The sequence below is a fragment of the Pieris brassicae genome, chromosome 8 (assembly GCF_905147105.1).
Source record: "Pieris brassicae chromosome 8, ilPieBrab1.1, whole genome shotgun sequence".
Classification (NCBI taxonomy): domain Eukaryota; kingdom Metazoa; phylum Arthropoda; class Insecta; order Lepidoptera; family Pieridae; genus Pieris; species Pieris brassicae.
Window position 1 is genome coordinate 14,196,074 of NC_059672.1, and position 27,648 is coordinate 14,223,721.

General features: G+C 34.4%; 2 protein-coding genes across 3 annotated transcripts; one reads left to right on the forward strand and one right to left on the reverse strand.

The window, feature by feature from the left end:
• Window positions 1-929: 929 nt before the first annotated feature.
• LOC123713131 (sodium/calcium exchanger regulatory protein 1-like) lies at window positions 930-11,239 on the reverse strand. Its single transcript, XM_045666648.1, has 4 exons — window positions 11,081-11,239; window positions 3,859-4,025; window positions 1,514-1,624; window positions 930-1,195 (listed from the first exon to the last, which is right to left on the reverse strand). The coding sequence occupies exons 1-4, from the start codon at window positions 11,148-11,150 to the stop codon at window positions 1,145-1,147; spliced, it is 399 nt and encodes a 132-aa protein (XP_045522604.1). The 5' UTR covers window positions 11,151-11,239; the 3' UTR covers window positions 930-1,144.
• A 568-nt stretch (window positions 11,240-11,807) lies between these two features.
• On the forward strand, window positions 11,808-27,620 carry LOC123712892 (DNA cross-link repair 1A protein-like). 2 transcript variants are annotated; one of them, XM_045666253.1, is made up of 13 exons: window positions 11,808-11,878; window positions 12,097-12,259; window positions 12,632-12,709; window positions 12,965-13,949; window positions 14,344-14,484; window positions 15,400-15,511; window positions 22,453-22,596; window positions 23,664-23,809; window positions 24,614-24,780; window positions 25,773-25,893; window positions 26,363-26,478; window positions 27,057-27,176; window positions 27,486-27,620. In XM_045666253.1, the coding sequence occupies exons 2-12, from the start codon at window positions 12,173-12,175 to the stop codon at window positions 27,159-27,161; spliced, it is 2,202 nt and encodes a 733-aa protein (XP_045522209.1). In that variant the 5' UTR covers window positions 11,808-11,878; window positions 12,097-12,172; the 3' UTR covers window positions 27,162-27,176; window positions 27,486-27,620. The 2 variants fall into 2 exon arrangements, with proteins under 2 accessions (XP_045522209.1, XP_045522208.1); XM_045666252.1 differs by lacking the exon at window positions 11,808-11,878 and having other exon boundaries at window positions 12,008-12,259.
• Window positions 27,621-27,648: the final 28 nt, after the last annotated feature.

Below are 27,648 nucleotides of genomic sequence, written 5' to 3' on the forward strand. Positions count from 1 at the left end.
ACACACAATGTTTCACATCACGAAAAAACGAAAGGGTTAGTTTGCTTCATATAAATTGCGCTATTCATAAACTGTTAAACCACTTCGACCTTACAGGTGCCTCCTTTAAACAAGGAATTTTCACTTGTAAATATGTTTAGTTTTCAAAAAACGATACAAGATGACGCTGCTTTGCAATCAATATTTTTTTCAATTCCCAAATTACAAAATAACCACTTTAGGACTAACTAGGAATAAGGACTTAACTAGGTTTTGGCAAATTTAGATTTTACATGAATCCTTATACCAATATGATTATATATTATGATTTTTAACACGATGTCCATTCTTTAGTAAATGACTGGGCCAATAAATAAAATTCTAAAAACTTCTTGTAAAAATCAAATTGTTTCCTCTATGATCGCTGATCAAATACAGTTAAAAGTGCAGCCCGCACGTCACCCTACCTTTAAATATAATTAAATAAGTTTCGCCTGGTAAAATACTTGTACTTCAGCAACTCACAAACACTTAACGCAGTTTCAAACAGTGTTAAATAAAGATAAAACAAAAACTTCAAATTTTTATCTAATTTGTATTTCCTAACCAACGGCTTAAAAGGTAAGGAATTCTAATAAACACGATGTCAGCTTGGTTTCTTCTCTACTAATTAGATTTGGTCAAATATTTTTAATAACAATTTCAATTCGACGTATAATTCCTGCTTTCATTACATAAAAAAACAATTTATGACTAGTGGTTATATACACTATTCGGTTTATTTATGTATTTGATAAATATAAATATGGACTCATGACGCTGACATCATCTAAGATATTTATCATTTATATCAAATGTTAAACACTCACTTTGTTTTATAATGTACTAGAATAGATAAGCTTAATTTTAGATCCAGTAATTACTACATAGAAAATAAAATAACAACACTGTATTATAGAAAACTATTTATTAAAAATACACAGCAAAGACTTATACAATATACATGATAGTTTCTTAATTTCTCACGACTTTCAAACTTTTGGCAAAAAACAAATTGTGCTAATGATTGCAACAGTTAAGCGGAAGATCTTAAATTATGTAGTTTAAATAAATGTATGTAGAACGATAGGACAATGTAGTGGGCGCAGCCCTGCAGTCTTGTGGCTTATTGTATTTTGTACACTCTGGTGCAGGTGACATCCTTGGCAGTCATAACCTGAAGACAAATTCGATTTTTATTAAATATAGTATTAGCAAAATAAGCGGTGGCTGTAAACATGTTTAGATTAATCCCCATTTAGGTTATGATGTGAAATTTTGCTGTTATTTATTCAATTCATATATAGATTACTAAAAACACTATCGCGATTGTATTTTTTTAGCTACCTATGTCAAGTTTCTAGGAAAGCCCTTACAAACACTGTTTGATGGCGTTCGAAGAATACTGAACAATTTTAATAAACACATTCAGCACAGCAACCTTTCCAAGAAGGTCAACTAAAATCAATGGTCATACAGTTCTAAGCCAACTTACAGCTTTCATTTCTTCGGGCCCGAATTCCCTAAGGTAAGTGATCTCCACGCCATCTGCCGACTTCTGCACCTGTTTCAGGGTGTTGCCTTCGAAAGTACATGTTGTCTTAACCTGTAATAAAAGTTAAAAATAATGCGCCATCTTGTGGACCCGTAAAGAATTAGTTTAATTACAAAAACGAATTAAAAGATGACGCTGACGCGTTGAGAACATTCTCATTTTGAATTCAGATACAGGATTAGTAGTTGTAATACAACAATATAATATACAAAACCTGACGCACGTATTAATGTATGAATATGTAATAAGTTATCAAGAATTTTCCTTAGAAATCGAAACATAGGGTGTTTTCTCCGATTTGAATTTAATAATCCTACCTTTAGATCTAACTTAAGCGGCGTAACCAAGTATAAAGTATAGTTAGTTATAAGTCTAGATTATTTCCGAAAACTGATAACAATAGCGTATTTCGTAGTATTTACTTATACATGTTACGATTAGCTGTTACCAAGAATAGTTCGCGTCAACCTGTTACATTATATGACGAGAATTAGCGAAATTGTATGAACGACGGGCATATTGTGTACTAAATATTTTTCCTCACGAAATAAAAAAGATTTATGTTTTAACGACTGAATAAAACACGTCTACACATTGGTCTTGTCAATACGAGTAAGTCCATTCAAAGAGCATAACCAAACACCTAACAAAGCCATAAAGTTATGAAAACGCCTTTTAACATCGAACATTAAAAATCAATCGAATATGTCAATAAGTAAACATAAAAAGTAATTGACGACAAATAAAATATTAAGTTTAGTATAAAACGACGATAATAAGTACCTACATGAAGATAAACATATCTTTACAACGCGTCTATCATGAGGACAACAAATAAATGTCATTGAAGTGCAATATTAATTGAACGTCCAAAATTTTAAATGATATTAAAAGTAAATAAATCATTGTAGGTAATGCAATAAAAAGGTATATTATAAAAGTTTGTATGATGTAGCGTCGACTTACCAAATTTAAGAAGGTTCTACATTCTGAAGTTTATACATTGATTAAGTTCATATGGGAGATATGACGCATGCGTAGATGCGTCGCACCTAGGTGCCCCCAGACATCACCAGTTATTTAGTTTAATCTAAATACCTACCCACTTCAAATGACTTTGAAGTAATGCTTTCTAGCAACTATTACGGCGGTAAAAAAAGATTAATACAAGTTTTCTCATTGCAGTACTTTCATTACAAATATAACGAATTATATTGATAAGGGTTTCTGTACGGGTTGCATATTTTAATATAGCAATAGATATATTATGTGACTAACCCTTGTACTGTAAAAATGTTTTAATTGTATTTAAATAATATGAATAGAAAACGGATACCATGACTCACACGTCAATTACCTATTGTAACTTGCATTGTTAAAAAATGTGGTGTCCGTGAGAATTTAGCTTTAAGACACTGAATTTTATTTCAGCTTTACCGCTGTTATATACATTCCTGTAGTCTCGTTATTAAAAATCGCTCGACAAATAAATGATTTCCGCCGGACGCTGTAACTTACTATAATAGATGGAGATCTTTAATATTTGAAGGGTACAGGGAAAGAAGAAAGATAAATACACAGTCAGTATTTTTCCAAAACAGCGTTGACAATGCCATCTAGTAGTAAATTAAAAAGCTATCAAATGGTGAAATAAAAAAATAAATAAAAGAAATCACAGTCAAGGTGAGGCTGAAAGAAGTTTACTATGGATTTAGGAAGAAAAGACCACAACAACCACAGACACAATCACCTCTCTATTAAAAAATATCATTGTCGATGCAAATAAACAGAACGAAAAAGATGAGCTTTAAAAACTTAAGCTGCAATTAAAGCGACACCCGCATAAAGCAGATATGTTTTGTGAACAGAAGAGATCGGCTAGAATGAAAGCACAAAAATAACCCAACATTAATGAAAAAATAACAATGAAAAAATATGCAAATGAAGCCTATTATAAACGGCAGTTAGCTTTTTATTTATTCATTTTACACTAACTGTCCAAAATGTATGTCCATAATGAGACTAGAGAGAAAAAGATGTTGATGTTGCAGAACTTTATCAGACACTTTGTTTCTGATGAGGTAGAAGAAATAACATTTTTTATACAAATAACTCAATATTAAACCACGTTAAAATTCAAATACATAGTTCATTCCATACAGCATGAATAAAGTGGGGAAACTATGGCTGGTACACAAATATCACTTACAATAGTCTTTCAGAAATGTAAATGCTTTATTTCATCTGTCAATGTTTTAATCGCGAGAAATAAATTATTTAAGTACCTTAGCACCGTCAGCGCGCTCCTCATCGAATTCTTCCCCAGGTTTAAACTTCATCTCAGTGGTCTTAAATGTGGATGAGGTCACCAGGACAAAGTTGTCACCATCCTTCTTCAATTCCACTGTTGGGGTGACAGCGTTCGCCGCTTTACGGGTGATCAAACCAACACCTGTAACAAAATTTTGTAGTAAATTTACAATAACAGTATTATAACAATCACAACTGTGTAGAAAAATTTAAAGATATTTTGCTACTACATTCGTAGTTGCAACATTTTTGCAAAAGTCATACGATGAAAAATTTCTTAGATTTTCTCAACCTGATTAATTAAATAATAAATAATCCATTAGCGCTACAAGTCTAATGGATCTTAACAATAATATGTATTTACCTGTTTCTAAACTAGTCATGGATATAATACGTTTATTAGGTATGTTATTTTATGTGTAATACTTTGTTAACTTCTTTTTTCGAAGTAAGAAGATTTACGCACCAAGCCTTTTCATGAACTCGTCAAAGTTCTCAGATGAGGTAAGTTTATATTTCTTGCCCAAAGTTACTGTTAAACTTTTGTTTCCGTCTAACGAAACCATTTTAACGTGTCCAGGAAAGTAAATTAACATACAATACGCATAGGGATAATAATTTTAATTCTGGTTGTTAGGATTAGCTTTCCTGTCAAATAAGACAAGGTTATTGGCAGGAATTTTCGACAAGCTTAGACAGAATAAAGTACGAAACGAGTTTTTATACACATTTTACTTTCTAGGCAACGGACTTTAAAGTCAGTGGTTAGGTTGAATGAGATTTAACGTCCGTGACAAACCAAAAATAAATGTAATAATGTTGTAGGTTACATCATTGATCTGCAAATCCTTGTGTATTAAATAAAATATCGTCTATTTTACTTTTAAGTTGGAGCATAAGTTATAAAAATGTACAAGATAATTTTTTTTATTAATATCAAATTTACCATACAATTTAAAAATATGCCAAAATGGCTACAAGAATATGAATGTATTTATTCATTATAATGTCAAATGCAAATAATTTAAAGAATTTCCTGGATATCTCCAGGTTTCAACATCAGAGTGATATGATTGTTATGGTTCAATAACAAAAACCAAGTTGGTCCAGGTGTCTTCATTCAGAAAAGAAAAAAAAGTCAAATCATTTATTCCAATTAGACCAGCTAAAATGTTGCTTGTATTTTTGCACTTCTTGCCTATCGTATGTAATTTAATACTTTTTTTTCTTAACTCACCGTGGTTGCCTGGAAGAGATCGCTCGAAAGCGATAAGAACGCCAGTTGCCCTCCTATTGATTTAATTATGTTCATTTTTTATATATTGTCATGTAACGAAATGTTAATAAATAGCATAAATAAAATGGCACTTTAAGACTATTCTTGTTGCCCCATTCAAAAGGGTTTCGCGTAGAGAAGAATGGTTAAGAAACTTCACACTGAACTTAAATGTTCATAAATAAACCAATTCATCAATCATTTCACTATTATTAGTTCAAAGTAATATTCCTCCTACGTTCTACTAATATTGTAAAGTTCCGTTGGGACCAACTACCGCATTCCTTAGGATGCAGACCTTACTATGACGTCTCAAGAGATTAAATGAAGCATTTGTGGTGAATGTCTGAATGCGAATTGCTATACCGGTTCACAAACCGGTAGTCTCCCAAGTCCTGAGGGACCTAGTGATGTAGAAATAATATTGCGGTGGGCAATTAATTTTTTTTTTGTCAGTACTGGGTCTTGTTGGCGTCTTTATATTTCAGCTCAGTACAAATCTTGTTCATCGTTTATAGTTTAGTAGGTAACAACTCGTTATATTATTAATAGAATCTTTATTACTTTCATTAAATAAGACCATTTTGTTATACGAACTGTTTAATTATGTATTGCATTTTTTGTCGTAAAATCGAAAAATGTTACGGGTTATTTGCAAAAAAATATTTTATTACGTACAACGTTTGTAAAATTTATCGAAAATATCGTAATATGCTTTACTGAAATTTTGTATAAAAATATAATTAATTAGATTACATGTTTTGAACAAATTGCAACTGAAACTGGGATACTAAACATTCCGTGACGTAGTTTGTACAACCGCACTGATGTGTCCCATACCAGATGAATCAATATAAAAACGCGGCATCTGATTGGCTGAAATGTGGGCGCGGCGCGTTCCTATTGGTCAGACAGTCGTGGTGCCACTTCAAGGTCAATAACCTATGAATTGGTATAATTTTTCAATTGAAAGTCCATTACTATTGAAGTTTTGTTAGATAATAAATCTGTCTTTGAATATCTTGATATGACAGTTTCATAAAACACGCTTTTAATAAATTGAATAATGGCGGTTATTAGGGATTTTTATTACGATTGACTTGATGCGTATGCGGGATATGTGAATTGAACTTTATAAATGCATTGTGTATCAAGTGTATGCTTTATAAATATTTTTGTCGATATTCACAAGGCCGAAGAATATTCTATAATACGTGTATTGATCACAATCAGGTGCTTTAAATTATGGCGTGATAGTATTAAAAACTTAACATTTCAATCAGCGGTATTGGTCTATAGACTTATCCCTGAAGTCGTAGGTTCGAACCCCGTACACCAATAGTTTTTTTTCTAACTGCGCATTTAACACTGAAGCAAAATCGTGAATTTCAAGCGCCTTGAAAATAATTTGTCCTAAAATTACACGACGTTGCAGTTAGTGAAAACTATATTTTGGGTGATTTTATTAATAGATATTTAGTTATATTAACGGTTAAACTATAAACAAGTTGCAATTAGCAACAAAGTGTTATCTATAAATACATATTGGCCACGGTCGAGTGTGACACTGAATTGTGGACATTGATCGTCAATGAAATAAACATGAATACTGAATTTAATTTAATTATAGACACACATCATAAAGTTTTTGGTGAAAGTCCAGTGTTTCAATCGAACTTAAATAATAGCATTATTAAACTAAAACTAAACTACAAGATTTCTTTAAATAAAATATTCGTCGCTTTATAAACCGCCAATTAATATCAAAATTCGAATAAGAATCCCATTCATCTTCCAAACATAATTCTTGTTCGAATTTTGAATGACTCTCTTTGACATTTCGCCAAAAAAATAAACAAGATTTTTTTGAATTTGGAATTTACATGAAAACTTTGCATTCCTATATCGACCTTTGCACTTGCATAGTGAGTCAGAGTCGTAGGCAGACCGGACACACATACATCCTACATTCTCAACAAACCGTCTTATTGACTGAATTGATGCTGATTGGCGTCCATTTGCGGACAATTGTGAAGGGAACCAATGGGGCACCAGTGCGTTGGGATATTCTCATGCTATTCTAATTAAATGGTACCCGCTTCTTTGAGCTTTTGATTCTACCCGCTTGTCAAGTGATGACTGATGAATTGACCATTTAAAATGAAGAATATTGTATGGTACAATTGAAGATAAAATCTATAATTACGTGTTAAATTTGTGTTAAAAAGTCACTACCTTTTTTTAAGGAGTGCCTTTACAATCTTTGTTCAATTATACTTGTATTGAAATAACTTTCACACTGACACTTTCCAAAGAAAATGTTATTTATAGCACTAACCACCAACGATATCTAGGGCAAGTAATGATAATGACAATTTGTTAAAAATATTATTAATACTTATTTCAACCATGAGTTTTTGTTTGTCATCTAAAGATAAGCTTCAACGACTATGTTATAAATACGTCAACAGGTTCCAAAGATTTGATGCACTTAGACATGTGAGAATTCTTAAGTTATCAATCGTAAATCAACACGATATTGATTACGATTTGTTGATAACAAAATATTGACTGAACATTGCCTTTGGGACTGAAGTCCAAATTCTAAGTGTTCCAAATCAGATAGCAAAATCATATATATACAGATGCATTGGCAAACCGTGAATTTGTACATATAAAAATCGGAATTACGAGCTCTTATTTTTTGTCGCCTAAAAAGGCTATTTATATGCGCCGTTTTATCATTAAGCCGTCTAAGGATGTCCGTCCATCGTTTTTTAGGGTCCGTTTATCAAATCGGTTCTACGAAAATAATTTATGATTTGCATACCTGTCTAGAACTTTATTGGTTTTTGAATGTACGATAAAATCTAGATAAGCCCATCCGTTTTTTACAATCAGCTAATATATACTCCTCTTAATATATTAAGAGTAATAACTTTCTGTAAAAACAGATTTTCTAAAGGTACAACGTACGATAATGACGATATTAACGCATTTATCAGAAATAAATATAAACGAAAAGGTTACTACTTTTATTTTGCGTATATATTTAGCCATTCATAATAGAGTATGGTTGTGTTTCGATTTTTAATACTACTTTTGTTTTATTTTTTCAATCTAAGACTGTATCAGTCCCCTGTCCCCAATACATTACAACATGCAAACGAAGCCGGGTAAATATTGCAACTCCTTTGATTTTATTTCTCTGTAGTCTTAAATTTCTGACTTTAATTTACCATTAGGTAGTGATTTTTTTGCTATAGTGATTAAACGTCCTATAAAATAACAACTTCAAGGTTTATGTACTTATATAAAATGACGTAAGAAATATTTAAATTATTATTATTGAAATTGAGTCCGAAATATTCTATAGTCATTGCCAAATGGTCTAATATGTTTAAATTTCATTAAAGTAAATCGGTGGCAATCACTGCTCCTGTACGTTGTTTACTAAAGTACTCGCTCTCTTTTTATCGCAGTGTAAACATAATTCACAGAAACAGACAAAAGAGTACTTCAGACTGCTATACTTGTTATCAATATTAATAAAGCCCTTTTATATTATAGGAGTTGAAAGTATCTTCGTAGCATTATAAAGCATATTAGACCTACCCTAACGATTCGTCGAAGACGAAAGGTTTTTTTTTAATTCGACCTACATTCTACAAATTACAGTAAAAAACAATATCAATTTTACATTTAAAATGAAGAACTAATATAAATCGATATAGGTATCTTGCGGTATATTCAATGCAATCTTTTAGAACTACAACAGCATCGAATTTCCTAGACAGATCACATTTTGTTTCCATCAGAGTTGTTTTGCATCTACTGAGTCATCTCCTGAGGTATTTAACTCTTAGCAAGGTTAATGTAAGTCAAACGATTAATCTTATTATACATAATCAAAATTATAAGAATCAAGAGCGTAATAATTAATGTTCAGGGCGTATAACCAATAGTTCTGGAAAACCATCGATACAATATTTTAAATACATGCTGCACGCATAATATACATACAACATATATGTATGTTTATACTATGGCATAGCGCTAAAATTTAGGATTGGCACAAATTTATTATCTCAGTATTGAGAACATGTGAAAATATAATGTTTATTCGTTGATACGATTAGAAATAACTTTTAGGTGAGCAATATCAAAGCTGATAAGACTTGCAATTCTCAGAAATGCCATCAACATAAAGAAATAAAAGATTCTTTGATCTGCTATCTACATTAAAACAATGACGCAGTACAAGTTTTTATCGAGTTCTTATGAATGCACATTATTTACCATCATAAGTGCGTATGACTGTTATAAGATAACGATTTCATACTTTTTATAATCCTGTCCAGCCAAAGTCCAGGAACTGTTCAAAGGTAACATTTTATACAATCTAGGTTTATATACTTCTACCTGCGCCGTAGCTGCGTATTTTGTACCTGCGATGTAATCTAAAATCACCAACATATATAAAAAAGGGAAATGTACCGCGTTTCATGTCGTATTTTTAATTTATACCTACACTCATATTTTGCGAAATATTTTAAAAGTTACTTTTTGCTTTCGGAATTCAATTAATATCACCTATACGTAATGGCACCAGACGTCCCGTTTTCAGAAACCACGCGACAATTTGAGCAGAAGAATTTAAAAAAAACTAAATAAGAGCTTCATATTTGAAATCATCACTAGCTATATTAAAACAAATTTGTTCTTCTGATAAATATGAATACTACTAAAATGTTTGGATAGGACCTATATTTTGTCATAACTTTTAAGCCAACTAACTTTTTCTTTATAAATAACTTTCAAGTGTTTTTTTTTAAATTAACTACTTTTTATTGGCCCCTAAACCAATGTCCTGTTTTGAGTCAAAGAATAAATGGCCACTTTACCTATACATAACATATATTTATAACATAATTTCGAGTGAACATTAAAATTTCAGTACTTTTTTCTCCCTTACCTATATTTGTGTAGTTAAACTGAATTAAACAACAGAAAATCATTTTTATTATTGCACATTCTAGAACGTTTGTGCTTTGGATATACTGAGGTTGGAATTAAAAATGTAATAGGTCAGGCAAGTCCTACTTTTATTAAAAAAAAATATATGTACTATAAATATTGCAACTCCTTTGACTTTCAGTCAAGTAACTATCATTTTCCTTAACATTAATTGCCTGCTGACGTAATTATACCTACGAGGATATAATCTTGAAAAAAAAAAAACAATTTCGAAATGAGACTCATCAATTTTACAAAAAATTTATTCGATGTCTAATTTTGTAGATCAAATGATAAATTAGAATTTACCTCATATTCCAATTTATCAATTTTTCTATCTAATTTATAATATACCTATTTGAATTATTCCTGTTATATATTACCCATTAGAATAAACTACAATATAAATTACAGTTGCGTTCATTCAATTTAGTAATATCATTGTAGTATATATGAGCGAGCGGGTCAGAAATGAGAAAACTTTACGAATATAAAGACTATAGACTACCACCATAAAGTATACCCACTTAATTAAATCTTATTAGTAGACAAATTATATTACAATATTATAATAATGTTTTTAAGAAATTTAAAGTTAGTTTATTATTAAGGTAAAACAGGTAGGTACCTACACTTTCACTGCGAAAGCACGTTACCATTCCGTACCAGAAGTAACTCATATAACCATTTATATATATATAAGAAAAGACTTCTTATTTTACATTTGAGAATATTTTCTTACAAAATGAGCATAATATTGCTACTTTACATGAAAAGTTTACACTACTTCCGAAATAAAAACCAACAAAAAAACATCGCGTGTAATAACGGGTAAAAGCCGGCCGGCATCTATTTGAGATCAATTATTACAAAATAAACGTTAAAAAGGTGTCTAAATTACTCACCAATCGTCTTCAGGAAATCATCGAAGTTCTCTGAAGAGACCATTTTGTATTTCTTGTCTACAAACTCCATTTTAGATTTTAAGTTTAAAACTGTAGCTTTGATTATTTAGCAACCTACACCGACGCTCGTTGAAACGAGAATGAAGAATATCTGCGAGACGCGATGAAATAAATTGCTGGAGGCGGAGTTACGATTGATGGAATGAATTAGAATAAATCATGAACGAACGAATGAACTTTTCCTCTTGAACGAATCCGATTTCATTCAGTCAGTTCATAAAAATTCCCTAAATAATCTGAAAAATAATATGTTCATAATAATGCTATATAAAATAATGTTAGTTATAATTGGTTCTTAACGCCTTCGTCAGTCAGCTCATGGCTAAAATTAAACTATATTCACAAATAAAAGGAGGCCAACGTAATGATCAAATGACTCAAGCTGGTCAGTATTCATCTAAATAGCAAAATCTCGATTTTTATGTATTGCAGGCTAACCTCAGTTAAACACAATGGTTTCTAGTGTAGAAAAAAATAAGTTTTTAACTAATAAGTCAAGTATTATATCCTGTTTTGTTAGGGATTTGAGACAAAATCACTTTGCGACAGGCGTGACCCACTACCGCCAAACAAATATTATGTATGAAAATAGTCATGTGACATAGCGTCATCATCATTCTCATACAAGTTTGGTTAGCTTTTAAACTTCACAGCTTACTGCTTATGCCCTAAGCCTTAACACTACTGTTAGTAGAAGAATGACAGTGATAGATGCAAAGTAGAAATTGGCGGAAATTTGTAATTATTTATTTATTTTGTATTAGTGTTGCTTATAAAAGAAATATACTAACATTATGACAAAAACTTATTAATAGAAAATAAAGAAATATTGTATCCAATAATAACTTTGATATAATATTTAAAAATAAGAACCAATTATTATTTTTAAAATTACTTATGCTCGATTTTCTAAGTCAAGCCATTAAGAGACATGAGATTTATTGAATTTTTTCTAGGTAGGTCCGATGATGATTACACAACAAAATTTTCAGTGAAATACGTAATGCATGAAATGTATACAACTGTAAAAAGATGAATGACAGTGATATTGGTGAATATTTGCCATCGCTTCTAAACCCCCGTTCGATAAAGAAATCTTGTAATTTAAATCTTACTCAGGTTTGTATACATACATCTCGACACCTTCTTCTATAGTATTAATTATTTAAGAGTCTTGTAGACATTATATGGTAAGGTATAAATAGAACTTGCAAATTTGTTCAATAGTATAATGCTTATCATCACCAAGGCTTTAACCACTCCTTAAACAGTTTAGTTTGAAGTGATCTGACAAAATTTACTTGTCAAAACCTTCTACTTAATAATACTTTCATAATTTGGCTAAGTTTTGTAGGTACAGATACATAGTAACAACACAACCAACATTTTTTCTTTTCCATACTATTGGTATGTATAGCACTGTCTCTACACAAATATACATACACCTTCTTAAAAGGAATAAATGTGTTATCTAGAAACAATGTATTTCAGGATTCTTCGCTTAGTCGCTCTTCATTATCACTGAAAAGATGTAATGTTGTAACCAAACTTAAAGAAGACCGTAAGAAGGTATTATTATATATGTTTTATTTAGTGTTGTTGATTTGATTCCATCTATATTAAGCTTTCCTATTCAAGTTGTCTGATATTTTTTTTTCTTATATACCTTCTGTGACTTATAATAAAACAAAGCTGTCACATTACACAAATAATCTAGTCTATCCACTGAGCCTACTGTACAGTACTTTCTTAATAACATCTTTTTTACTTTATATTGTAGTTTGTTAAGATATAACAACACTTATTTCATCTTATGTTTTGCAGGACAAAGAAAATGTGATTTTTAAATGCAATAAAATAACTCAAAGTATAGCAAATAAAAAAAATCTTAGTTTTTCTATTATAGAAGATTTAAACTGTACTAAAGATTCAACTATATTATTATCTAACTTTTCAATAAGTATATCTGACAATAAATATTCGATTTTTTCACACTCTTCAGCAACAGAATTAAGTTGCGATGACACATTATATGATATAACAAATAATTTACACAAAATTGGTAAACGGAAGAATATCAATAATAATTATTCCAAAATGAGTACAAAAGACTTTGAAGTTTTTAAATGTGAAAAAGAGATGGCCACAGACAAATTAAAACAATTAAAAAGATCAGCAGTTTCTGTCAACATAGAAAAGAAAAAAGCAAAGTTGTCACCTCAAGCCATAGAAGAAAATAAAATTCTTTTTTTGAACACAAGTGATAGAAAAAAACTGTCAGATGTCATAGTTCAGCCAACAAATTATAAATTGATTAAAGAGAAAATTAAAGAGAGAAATAAACTTGTAGCTGCTACGAGGAACTCTCTTAAATCTTATGGACTGAGGAATGGGAATAATCTAAAACAACAGTGTATCAATTCATATTTTAGTTGTCGGTCAAAAGTCTCGGATGTGGCGTCAGATCAAAAGAATGGTGCAAATTTAACAAGGCAGAAAATTGCACATAATGCGCCGAATGACATGAGTAAGAATTTGTGTATCACTGCGACGAGACAAGATGTTGCCCAGCCGACTAAAAAGAAGAATGAAATTATCAAGACACCGAGGAAACTTTCACATAGGTCCATGTCTCCTCGAATGGAGACAAGAGAAGATCCTCAACCCCCTAAATTAAAGAATGAGAGAGTTGGGTCCTATTCACCGAGAAAAGTTGTTGAGTCCATACAGTTCAATTTACCAACAAAGTCAAGATCAAATAAAACATCAACTGTCTCCAAAGTTATACCACACTATAAAATTGTAGCAGGTGAAATATTTCAGTTTATACACATAAATCCATTTCCTTTATATTTAGGAACTTCTCTGCTTCCGTAGCTTAGTATTTAACGCATATAAATGAGTTCAATTCCATGTGAAACAATCATTTCGAATTGGTAGAAATGGTGGATTGTTACGGGTTTATGAAACTACCCTCTTAAACGCTTTTTAGCCTTGGCTCAGTCTTTGCCCTGTATTTGAAATCGTATCTAAAGACGATAGTCTAGTTGGGCAACAATATTTGAGATTGACGCCCTAGAATACCGATACTAGTTTAATTAGCACAAAGACTGAGAAAATAAAAAATACATACTAATAGAAATGCTATATTATATATTAAAACGGCATTAAAATGGCTATATTTTTATTTATGTAATTTGCAGGAACACATTTTGCAGTCGACGCATTTTGTTACGGCGAGATCGCGAATGTAAAACATTATTTTTTAACTCACTTTCATTCTGATCACTATTCGGGGCTAAAAAAAAGCTTTAACAAAATGCTATTTTGTTCGAAAATTACAGGTAAGTTTATTTGGTTTTAAATAATAATATCTTCGTAAAGTATCGAAAACATATTTTTTTTGGTATGGAAATCTTTAGGAGCGCTCCGTAGCCCAATCTGAATCGCAAAACTTGTTGCTAAGCGCAAAACTCGGACACAGCTGGACCAATTCGAATATTATTTTTGTTTATTCTTTTAACTCTTGAGGAAAGTTTTGTGGAGAGAAATTGTACGGGGAAACCTACAAAAACCAGTTTTCTTGTCGTAGGCTTTGTAAAAAAATAGGCTAAACTAAGTTCGTAGTAAATATAATTCGTAAATATAAAAAAAAACTATTTTGAATCAATTTAATAATGATTATAAGAAAACGTTTTTCCTTTGAATGTCTGTTATCTGTTATAACGACATCGCAAGAAGTACTTCGACGTCTCTCACCTCGTAACTCACGTCGACGTAAATGCTTTTGGCTGTATGTCCTTCAATATTGATTGTAAAAAAAATATTGTTGAATGTAATAAGTTTTCCGTCTGCGGTACTCGCCTGTCTCGCATTTAATATTACCATTAGTAGAAAATAAAATTACTCCCAAGTTGATTCGTCAGTCTCTAGTTGTAATTTATCATACTATGATTTTTAAAACAATTTATTTTTTTGAATTCAAGTACTGACTTGTGTAGAACAGATTTGATTATTGCGAATTTTAAAAAAGTTTAAATTAAATTTAATTTTTTAAACTACCCACTAAATTGTTTCGCGGGAAAAGTAGCCTATACTCGCCCATCTATAAGAAAATTCATCGTTATCAATTCAGCTACTTGGAACCCCCATTTTGAATTTATAAAAACTATATAATTTTATTCATAGATGTTTTTCCAGTATTCGACTTTAAGTCAAATTAATTAATAGAAGTAATGAAAATAATAATTAAATTCTAGCGGATTTATGCATATCACGATTAGGAGTTTCCGTGAAATGTATTCATATAATGAACCTTGATGAACCAATTAAAATTGATGGGGTCGAAATTACAGCCATTGATGCTAACCAGTGAGTTATTACTAAATACTTAAATAAGTTACTATTATATGTTCCTCGAATTAACCATAATTGACAATATTTCAAGATTTGTGAAAAGATTTTTTCATTCGTCATTTGGTATATTTGTCGGAAGAGTAATTATATTTCGTATAAAGAAAAATATACATAAACAATTATTTACCATTATTTATTGAGGCCTTAAAGGATTTAATGTTGTCAAATATGTTCTACTACTATTACTTCTGGACATAACTACTAACAAACTGTGTTATTCTTTACTCTAATTTAGATATCTATAGTAGAACTAGTACTGGCAAAATGTCAAAGTCGTTCGATTCGGAGTACAGATACCGGAAAACATTTTGAACAAATGTCCTTGTCTACGCAGAAGCGGTTTTTAGGTATCACTCGGCGGGAGAGTGACGTGTCGATCGCGTGATTGGTGAATCAGTTGACGTTTGTGTCCCGCGCTGTGTACGATCCGCAAACTTCCCCCCACTCCCTTGTTTAATGCTTAAGATGTTTGCCGGTATCTGTAGTCATTATTAGGTTTTTCCCTACTCGTCTCTGGTCATTTGTGTTCTTCACCGATATTTTTTTATAGCCTCCTTACCAGCTCAATAAAAATCCGAGGTAGTTGAATTCACCTTCTACTTATAGGGTTTCGAAATCGCTGAAACAAAGTCGTACATGATTAGTTGATAAAATACACGTGTCAGTGGCGAGTTACTGTTGCCTAGTCTACCTGCACCTATAGCAAATCATCCCGGTCTCCCCTACTAAGTTTGCTCCTCCAATGGATTTGTTATAATGCTCCTCCAATGGATTTGTTATAATGCTCCTGCCATTTTCCCAACCGTCTAGAGCTATACTCATTAATCACATATATCCAATAAAACTAGGTCAAGTCGGCATCAGATGGGATTAAATAGACCAGAATTAATAAAATCTGTTATCTATTTTTTTTTAAAATTCCATATAAAAGGTATCTCCTTGTGTCATAAAAAAACTATACATTGTTGGAAATGACATAAAAAGATGGCACATTTAGTCTGATTGTATAACGCATATCATTTTTTTTGACAGTAAACATTATTTTTATTCATTTGGAGTCTGGTGCTCTCCACTCTGCCAGTTACGATGACTTTTCTGGATCTTTGGGCGTTACATGTCCAAAAAAACTCAGGTTGCATTTTTTACTTGTAATGTCTTAGTATGGACACGTTTGTTTCCTTAGATGCCCAGGAAATTCTTAGCATCCGCCTCCAGCACCACATTTCCAGAGCATTTATTTTTCTACCTTTCACATGTCCGTATTGTCCAGGATTCAGCGCTGTAAAAGAAAATCGGAAATACCAGAGTACAGTCAAAACCTGATATAGCGACATTGAAGGGACCGTATACTTGCCGACGTTATATCCGATAGTTGTTATAAGCAATACATAAGTATATACAAGTACAGTAGTTATATTAGTTGTGTAGCTATATTATCATAGGTATCTATCTAGAATAGGATATGTATGTGAACTTGTTGTCAAATCAAATGTCAGAAAAGAAATAGAAATATTTATTAAGAAATAATTAGAATACAAAATGTACTTAGCTACTTACAGTACAGGTTATAAGACTACACTAGTTTTTAAAGTAATCAGTCATTTTAGTCTGTTTTTTTTTAGCCTAGTCTCAAATATTTTTTGCATTTTACGTTTCATACTCCTCAAGGTATGAGTATCATCAGTATTAAACTGGTCGTTAAAGGCAACAAATTTTTGCAAAACTGTTATAGCGTTAAGAGCCTCGAAAATTGTTGATGGCTGAAACTGTTCTTCTGGGTCTTGCTGGTCTTCGTTTTCGTCGTCAGTGTTATGATTGTTACGTTCAGCTTCTGCAAGAATTTCTTCCTCAGTAGCTAAGGCGCACACGGCGACACTGTCATCTATTCCAATAAATTCCTCTATCTGAATTCTTTTTTCTGTAGCAGTAGATCTTTGCAACTGAGCAACCAATTCAGCAAGTGCTACGTTGTCATCTTCATCTGTAGATTGTATCATTCTTGCTAGCGGAATATCATCGTCGTTCTCCGCTTGTGATGGAGAGAGATCTTTGAAACCTGCATGGCGAAAGCAGTTGGCTATAGTGGTCTGTGTGACCTTTTCTCAAGCTTCTGATATCATTAGAATTGCATCCAGAACACTAAGACTTTTAGTATCTTTGCTGTTTTCAATATTCTGTATCATTTGTAGCACTTGAAGTTTTCTGTATTGTGTTTTTAAAGCTTTTATCACTCCTTGGTCCATGGGCTGTAAAACAGAGGTGATATTGGGCGGTAAAAACACAAGCTTTATGCATTTCAGATTGGAGACTACAGAATGAGCGGGACAGTTGTCTACTAGGAGAAGTATTTTGTTTCCTCCAGACTTCAATTCTGCATCCCAGCTACGCAGCCATTTTTCAAAAATTTGCGATGCCATCCAGGACCTAGTGTTGTTTTCATAAGTTACAGGCAAAGATTGAATGTTCTTAAAGCAAAGCGGTTTTTTAGCTTTTCCTATCACCAAAAGTTTTCTTTTACATGAACCAGTCATGTTTGCCGCAACCAATACTGTAATTCTTGTTTTGGACAACTTTCCGCCCTTGCATTCCTCGCCTTTGAATTTAAGTGTTTTGTCAGGGGTTAAATTGTAAAACAATCCTGTTTCATCAGCATTAAAGATTTCCTCTGGTGTGTATCCTTCGCATAGTGCAGGCCGCTTATGAGAGAGCCACTCTTCAGACATTCCTTTAGGAACGCCAGCCGCTTCACCGCAAACTTTTCCTGCCACTATTGTGGCAGGAAAAGTTTGCTCGTCATAATATTTTATGACGAGCACAAAAAAGTTGTACCCAAGACGACGAACACTTAAAATTTTCCTTAGCCATAAGACGAGTAAAGTCAATGGCTTTTTGTTGCAGAATCGGACCACTTATTGGGACGTTGTTTGCCCTCTGATGTTTAAACCATGTTAATAAAGCATCTTCTATAACTTTATGTTTAGTTGTCCTTGCTCGTTTAAGTTTTAAAGAGTTGTTTTCGAAAAGAACTTTTATTTTATCTCTATTCTTCCAAATCGTTGATATCGTAGTGTGCAAAACTCCACATTCCGTTGCAATTTGACTCGCCATTTTCTAATCTCCATATGACATGAGATTTTTCTTCAATAGAAAACTCTTTCCTCTTTTATTGCGACATGATAACGCATAAATGCACGGTCTAATCAAAAGCAACACTTATAAATCAAGCTGTTACTCACGCAGTCATTTAGCGCACTAAACAATTGGTGTAAAATATGCAAGGTCAAATGGCCGGGAAGAGGTTCGGATGAGGTGGGAGAAAGTGCGTAGGTAATAATACGCCTAAATATTCTTTCAATGCTTATCAATAAGATTTAAAATCGTCCGTATTGTTTTGTTTTGCTGGGACAAGAAGCGGTTGGTCGTTATAGTCGATGAATATCGATAAAGTTTCGTCGTTGTAAGCGATATGTCGCTGTATCCGATGTTGTTATAGGCGGTATGTTTGCTGCTAGTTTACTAGAGATTCGGGCGGGACCTTACAATCTGGCTGTAATAACCGATCGGTCGTTGTAAACGATGTCGTTATAATCGATTTCGACTGTATCAACCAATTTCTTCTTTTTACACACCTAACAAAGCTCACATAAACCTTCACTGATGTGCTTCATTTTTTATTTTACATAATACCGAATCTGCAATTGCGACTTTGAATGTTTTGTTTAACTATATATAAATTATGTATACGTAGTAAATATTTATCATATTTCTATTATTGTTTAATCAATATCAATGGTTATACAGCCCCTTGTGGGCCTTAGCCTCCTCAAGTACACTTCGCCATCACAATCTTTCCAGTGCTTCCCGCGTCCAATTACAAACACCTATTGTTTCGAAGTCCTTAGCAACTCCATCCCACTAACGCATCCTTTTTTTATGTAAAAGCAGGCAAACGGGCAAGAGGCTCACCTGATGTGAAGCGATACCGCCGCCCATGGACACTCACATTGCCAGAAGGCTCGCAAGTGCGTTGCCGGCCTTTCAAGAATTGGTACGCTCTTTTCTTGAAGGACCCTAAGTCGAATTGGTTCGGAAATACTTCAGTGGGCAGCTGGTTCCACATAGTGGTGGTGCGCGGCAAAAACTGCCTTAGAAAACGCTCAGTTGTGGAACGACGGACGTCGAGGTGATACGGATGGTATTTTGTATTTTGCCTTGACGTCCGATAATGAAACTCAGCTGCGGGTATTAGACCGAACAACTCTTCTGAACACTCCCAATGGTATATGCGGTAGAAGATGCAGAGGGACCCAACATCTCTACGTAACGCCAAGGGATCAAGCCGCACGGAAAGTGATTGGTCGTCGACGATTCGAACCGCTCTTCGTTGAATACGGTCTAGTGGGAGGAGCTGGTACTGGGGAGCTCCCGCCCAGAGGTGAGAACAGTATTCCATGTGGGGCCGAATTTGCGCTTTATAGAGTTGCAAGCGGTGGCCCGGAGTGAAGTACCGTCTCGCCTTGCTGAGCACACCAAGCTTTTTGGAGGCTAATCTAGCCTTCCCTTCCAAATGACCGCGAAACTGGACGTTATTCGATATGTCAACGCCCAATATTCCGATGTTAGCTGAGGCTTTAAGGAGAGTGCCTTCAAAGAGGGGAGTAGCGACAAAGGGAGTTTTTTTAGCGGAAAACGCGCATACTTGTGTCTTCTTGGGGTTAAATTGGACTAGATTTAGTCTAACCTAGTCCGAGACTCCACGTAAAAGAGTTTCGACTTCAGACACAAGTTTGTTCCGGCACTCATCAACAACAGCCCGAGAAATACCTGCCCGGCCCGTGTAAAAAGTATCCCCAGTGCTGTCGTCCGCATAGCAATGAAGGTTGCTAAGTTGCAACATATCATTAATATGCAGAATAAACAGGGTCGGGGATAGGACACAGCCTTGTGGGACACCAGCATTGACGGGTTTAAGGTCGGAGCATGCTCCGTCGATGACGACCTTAATGCTCCGATCAGCGAGAAAGCTGGAAATCCAGTTGCATAATTTCTCGGGGAGCCCATAGGCTGGAAGCTTCGAGAGCAGTGCTCTATGCCACACCCGATCGAAGGCTTTCGCTATGTCCAAACTTACCGCCAGCGCCTCCCCCTTGGACTCAATTGCCTCTGCCCACCTATGTGTAAGGTATACAAGGAGGTCACCAGCTGAGCGACCACGACGAAAGCCGTACTGAGAATCGCTAATCAGCTGGCTGCCCTCTAGATACCTCTAGAGCTGGCCGTTAATAATGGTTTCCATTATTTTGGAGAACAAGGAGGTTATTGCGATTGGGCGATAGTTGGACGGATCAGAGCGATCGCCTTTTTTAGGGATCGGATGTATCAAAGCTGTCTTCCAGCACTTCGGAACAGTGTTGAGGGAGTACAGGTACCGGAAAAGGTGCGTTAGGACCGGAGCCAACTCAGGAGCACAAGTACGCAGCACAATTGGGGGGATGCCATCAGGCCCGCTCGACTTATGGATGTCCAGGGAAAATAAATGTTTACGGATAGCACGTTGCCGGAATGTAACTTCAGGCATCGTAGTATCACACCGCAATAATGTCGGTGGTTCCTTCCCCTGATCATCCAAAGTTGAGTTCGACGCAAAGAGACAGTCTAGAAGATCGGCCTTCTCTTTTGCAGTATGGGCCAGTGAGTCATCCTCCCTATGCAGTGGTGGAATAGAGGGCTGACAGAAATTCCCTTGGACAGCTTTGGCAAGAGACCAGAAGGCTCGAGTTCCCGAAGGAAGGTGGGCCAATTTCTCACCAAACCTGGCAATATGCTCTGACTTTGCCTTAGCGATTTCCCGTTTGAAGGACCTAGAGGCTGAATTGTATGCTTTTTTACGTTCGCCGATAGCCGCATCACAGGATGTCGCCGCTTCTGCCCAGGCTTTAAAGCATTCACGCTTACGGCGCAAAGCCTTTTTGCACGAACGCCTAAACCAAGGCTGGGACTTGCCACCGACCGGCACCGCAGAGAATGGAATAAAAAGTTTCATGCCCTGCAGGACCACATCAGCGACAGAGTCAGCGACGGCATCCGGAGTACTCAACGAAAAGCAAATGGGCCCCCAAGGGTAGGACGCAAAAAAAGACCGCATCCCGTCCCAATCTGCTGACTTATAGTGCCACACACGGCGACAGCCCGCAAAGCTAGGCCGTAAAGGGCGCGTGAGCGGCACAATGCTCCGTACCACACAATGATCTGATGAACCAAATGGTGGGTCAACAGAGACTTGGTAGGTCTCCGGATGTGAAGTCAGCAGAAGGTCCAACAAAGAAGGTTTATGACCATCCACATCTGGTATTCGCGTAATCGCAGGGACTATTTGCGTCAAGTCGTAGGCTAAAGCAAAGTCGTGAAAGGATCTTCCCGCGTGATCGGTGGTTTCAGAGCCGAGCCAATCGGCATGGTGGGCGTTAAAATCGCCAAGTATCACGATTTCATCGGTAGGAATCCTTTCAAGCAGGGAATCTGTAGCCATTTGGATGTGCTCAATGAGTCGGTCAGTTTCGGTATTTCCGCTATGGGACCTATACAGGCATGCGTAGAATCGCGGATGGTCATCGCAGTCTACGCGCAGCCAGAGGTTAGATAGGTCCCTTCCTTCAAGCGTCCCGAGGCGACGAGAACAGATATCCTCTCGGACGCCTCTGTCTACTGGATTTTCTCTTGCCACCACATTAATGCTTCTTTCAAATAATTGCCAATATACAAGTCTTAATAACTATTACGATAATAATATATTAATAATACGTTTTTGTTATAATATAATGCGCTATTGATGGGAATGCAGAAAGATCAGTCCTTGATGAATATATATAATTTAATATTTCTTAATTACTTTTCAGTTGCCCTGGTGCAGTGATGTTAATTTTCACACTACCTAATGGAAAAAGCATGCTCCACACTGGTGACTTTAGAGCTTCACCGACCATGGAGTCCTATCCCGTTTTCTGGAATAAGGATATCCATACTGTATATCTGGATACAACGTAAGTTTACCTATACTTATTAAATAGAAGAAAGATTTGTATGTTTGTGTCGAATAAACTTAAACACTACTAGACCGATTTAAAATTTTCTGTGATTATTAGAATGCCAGTGTCCAGCTACGCCAAGCCGGGACATTCCTTATAATAAAAATATGCCGTTTCTAACTCATGAGATACTTGCACTTTGAAAATTTTAGTGAGTTCATATTGAATGTAAAAAATGTTTACAAATTAAGAAAAATATAAGACAATAATTAATGGCGTTGGAAAAAAATACCGTCACATTATTCAGTTACGCGTCACATTATTCAGTTACGCGTCACATTATTCAGTTACGCGTCACATTCAGTTACGCGTCACATTATTCAGTTACGCGTCACATTTTTTCCGTTACGCGCCATGTTTTTCTTGTCTCTACCACGGTTGATTTGAAGAGATTCGAAGCCATTAATAACAAAAATATATAATAACGATAACAATGATAGTAATAATTCTATTTCAATAATGAAATTCTGTTATAGTCTTAGTAGTAATAAGGTAAAATGAAATAATCGTATTATTTGCATTTAGGTCTATGATAATAAATGCATTTTGTTAAACTTTACTTAACCAATTACAAAATTGGTCATTTTTCGAAAAATAAGGTCATAAAGAAGTTTCACTTCTTACGCATGTACACTAGTACACGCACACATTTTTTCCCCATAGAATATTAGGTTTCCAATGGGAATCATCTAAACATAATAAGTACCTGCATATTTTACTGCATGTAAATTCGTCAACATGAAAATATTAAAAAGTGTAAGCAGGAATTTATTATTGAGAACTTTTAACAAGTGGTATACAGGCAAAAATCATGCTCATGAAATCGAACAGCCAACGATAATACGCCCTCAATTATCAAGACTTAGCTATTTTTTGGTTAAATTTAAATATGATAATTGTTAGAAAAATACGAAAATATTTTTTTTATTCCGAAAAAATACATTTACTTCACAAAACTTTGCAATATCATCTTCACTTGTTTGACATCACGACCTTAAACATCAATAAATGGGTAATTGCAGATACTGTAACCCTAGATATGATTTCCCTACACAAGATGAAAGTTTGGAAATGGCGTTATACCACCTTCGACAGAAGAAGGCTGCCCTGGAAACAGCCAAGAAGAAGTTCTCGTCTGTACTTATCGTTTGCGGGACTTATACGATTGGTATGTTAGTTTTCTCTATAGATCTTTGGATTGCCAAATGTTCGACTAAATAATTACTCAAAATTTTATTGAAATTTAAAAATTATTTATCATTTGACTTGTACCATATCTGTAAAAGACCATAAAAGTTATCAGCGTGTTTACGGAATTTATATAGAATTGAAGGATTCTCAATCGATAAAAATTGTTTTTGACAAAGGAGCTTCATTCAGAACGCGAAAAAATTTGCGCTGATATGATTCAATAAGTATAACAGTTCTCTTTATAAAACCTCATAGTATAGTATATTAACCTTTACTGCGATCATTTTTATTTCATTAACAAGTACAATGGAAGAGAAGTGACAATAATAATGTGAATTTGACTAAAGCAATTTAATTTTAAAAAATAAATATTTTTAATCTTTTCTATTTCTGCCAAATAATGACTCGAAAGGCCTAAGCATTAACCAGCCAATTTATTAAATGTTGTAACAAACGATACGGCTGAATATTTCAGGCCGTTAAACGGCGCCGTGTAGACTAAAACTTCGTTTTTAAAAAGCGCCCAATTTAAACGTAAATATAATCTTTCAACATCTCTCAATTATTTTCATACTGCGCTTTAGACGAGATTGTGACTCGAATTACGAATTAGACTATGGACAAAGTCCTCGTTACTTGTGAAAAACGAAATCAAGAATTAAAGCAAACGCTTTCTTTTAATTTAAGCACTCTTTCGTCTTTTTCTGTTATAGTGTCTATACGCTGTGACAAAAAGAGACGGACGGTGCGAAGATTTTTTTATGTAAGTCTGCTTGTGTAGGTAAGGAGAAATTCTTTCTGGGAATGGCGCGTCGTGTGGGTTGTACTGTCTGGGCTTGTCCAGAGAAGGACCGTGTCCTCCAAGCAGTCGAGGGGCGTAGCTTTAGCCACGCTCCACCGCAATCGTGCCAACTTCATGTCGTGCCTATGAGGGATCTTACGCACGAGGTATATTTATTTATTATGTCCATAATGTCATAATCTGTGGTCTCAAAAGACCTCCTATTTTTTTCAGCTTTTTCATTTTTAGCATAGGACGCAAAAGGGCAGGAGGCTCACCCGATGTTATGTGATACCGCCGCATATGGACACACATTGCCAGAAGGCTCGAGAGTGCGTTGCCGGTCTTTAATTTTATTTCATTTTACATGTACACAATTAGGACTTTGTTACATAATAAACAATATTTTATTATGACTTACATATTAGGTATATTAATTTTTATTGCTTTGTCTTAAACGCAAAGTCGCTTATAAAGATAAGCATCTATCAAAGAGATACCCTTTTGAATTTTGTTTAATATTTCTTTACGAAATCTGAACTCGAAAATTTAAATATATTTTGAACATGGTGATAATGTATATGTCGCAGTAAAGTAGTTAAATCAGAGAGTGATTTGAATCTCTAGGCAGTAGAATTTTGATTTAAATAAAGCAGCGTCGAAAACGTTTAACTATCTCTCTGACCAAAAGCCAGCGCGTTGATTAACAATGTTAAACAAGATGGTAAAACAAGGCTCCGCCATGATTATTTCATTTGTTATTGTTATTACGGCGTGAGCGTGAAGGACTGAGAGCTTGGAAATTCCGTGTTTTGCTTTATTTCAAATGGTTAGGTTAGGTTAGTCTCTAGGAACGTTTAGGAAACACGTTAAACTATTCGTTCACTCACTCGTCTGACGCAACTTTAGCGACTTGATTGAATATCGATTTTAATTAACTGTCTAGAGATTCAATTAACTCTCTGATTTAACTACTTTACTGCGACATTACGAAACACGCGAGACGAAACATTGCGTTCAACTGCGATTGCCCAAATGTTTCATGTCACATGTCCAAATCCAATAGAGCAAATCTGATATCGTCACCATATTTAAATAGTATTTTTTATATAATCTACCCATTTAAAGGCAAACAGATCAATCCCAGATACATTTTCAGAAGCTTCGAAGCTATTTGGACAGCTTGCAAGGGGCGTTTACAGAAATAGTCGCGTTTAAGCCAAGCGGTTGGGAGAATGGAAGGAACTCGTGCGTCGAAAAGGACTCTGTTACGATACATGGTAATGAATATGTAATAATTCTAGGATTTTTAACAAACTTAAAAATAAAAATGTGTGCGTGTACTAGTGTACACACGTAAGAAGTGAAACTTCTTTATGACCGTATTAATCGAAAAATTATCTACTATATGCAACTTTACAGAAATTGGTTAAATAAAGTTTAACAAAAGGCTCTTACTATCGTAGACCTAAATGCAAATAATACAATTATTTCATTTTACCTTATTACTACTAAGATTTTTACCGAATTTCTTTAATTGTTCATCATGTTGTTTGTTCATCAGCATTTTGCAATTATTAGTTCTGACCTTGCGTTTCTTGTACACAGCTAGGTTCAACTCCGTTAATGTCACAATTACATAAAACATATAGGCTTTCTATTAAGCTTAGTATAAATGTATGAAGGAGGAGATATTTAAAAAATGTCTAACTTCAATAAATTTGTATAAGTCGCCAATATACTTTTCAGGTATACCATACAGTGAACATTCTAGTTTTTCCGAAATGATTCGCTTTGTTAAGTTTTTGAAACCGAAGCAAGTGATTCCAACCGTCGACATTACTGGCGGCATCAAGGCTGTGCAGGTAATTAAATAATTGTGGCGTAGTAGTAGTAATTTTTGGAGTATGTTGAACCTCCGCCCCCCCCCCCCCCCATGAAACGCGCCGTAACGTTTCTGTATCCAATAGTAAAACGTTTCGTGACCAACCCCAGTGAGTCTTTATACGCCCCGCATCGTAACGTTTTACAAGGAAACACCCCCCCCCCCAATTCGTTACGTAAGGGAGCGGCCAAGTATTACGTAACAAATTTGGGGGGGTCCTTTTGAAACATGTTACGATGCGGGGCGGGGACTGAATTACGCGTTATTGTTAATATTATTTTCAACTTTCCAGTACTGAACTCCACATAATGGTAAGTTTTAGGGATATAGAGTCATTGGGGGTGGTAACGATACTTTACGGCGTGTTTTATGAGAGAGGCGTGGGGGGGGGGGGGTGTTCAAGAATCTCCAAAAATCGCGTGACGTAATACTTGAACGCTCCCTTAGACGGTGGCCGAAAAAATTGTTTATGTTTAATAATTTTTATCTTAATCAAATACCAAATTTAGTTTTATATATATATTTCAATAACCAGACAATACGATGACGTAATTTCAGAAATACTTTCCGTGTCCCCTGATATACAAGGAAGATTTGCAAAATCAGAGCAAACTGACGGATTACATTAGCATACAGTGTCGACACCAGCCCGCCGTAACCTGAATGTTTATTTAACAGGTAACTAAAATACAATTTTAACCGTTAATCGCAATACGTAAAATTGTAAGCAGTTCGTTGCTGTTAACAATCTTTCGATAGTTCACAATTTCGCGAGATAAATTACAAACGAACGGTATTCACAATTTTACGGTCACATATATATCGTGTGGTAGAATTATTTTGACAAAATATGTAAATATAATTAAATAATAGACCGCCATCTAGCGAGTGACTTTAAAAAAAAAGAATAGTTATTTAATATCTAAACAATGCAAGTGTAAAGTTCAATGAATCTGCAAATAAATTTATATCGTATTTTTGTTTCAGATTCAAAATTTAAATGTGGAATGCAAACTGTCGTGACATGGACTGTAACATTTTTTAAATATTGTTTAGCGTTTTAATATTTATGAAAATGTTGTATTTGTGAATATTTTTGAAATAAACTTGTACATTTCGTAATATTTGTTTTTTTCCTAAATACATTGAA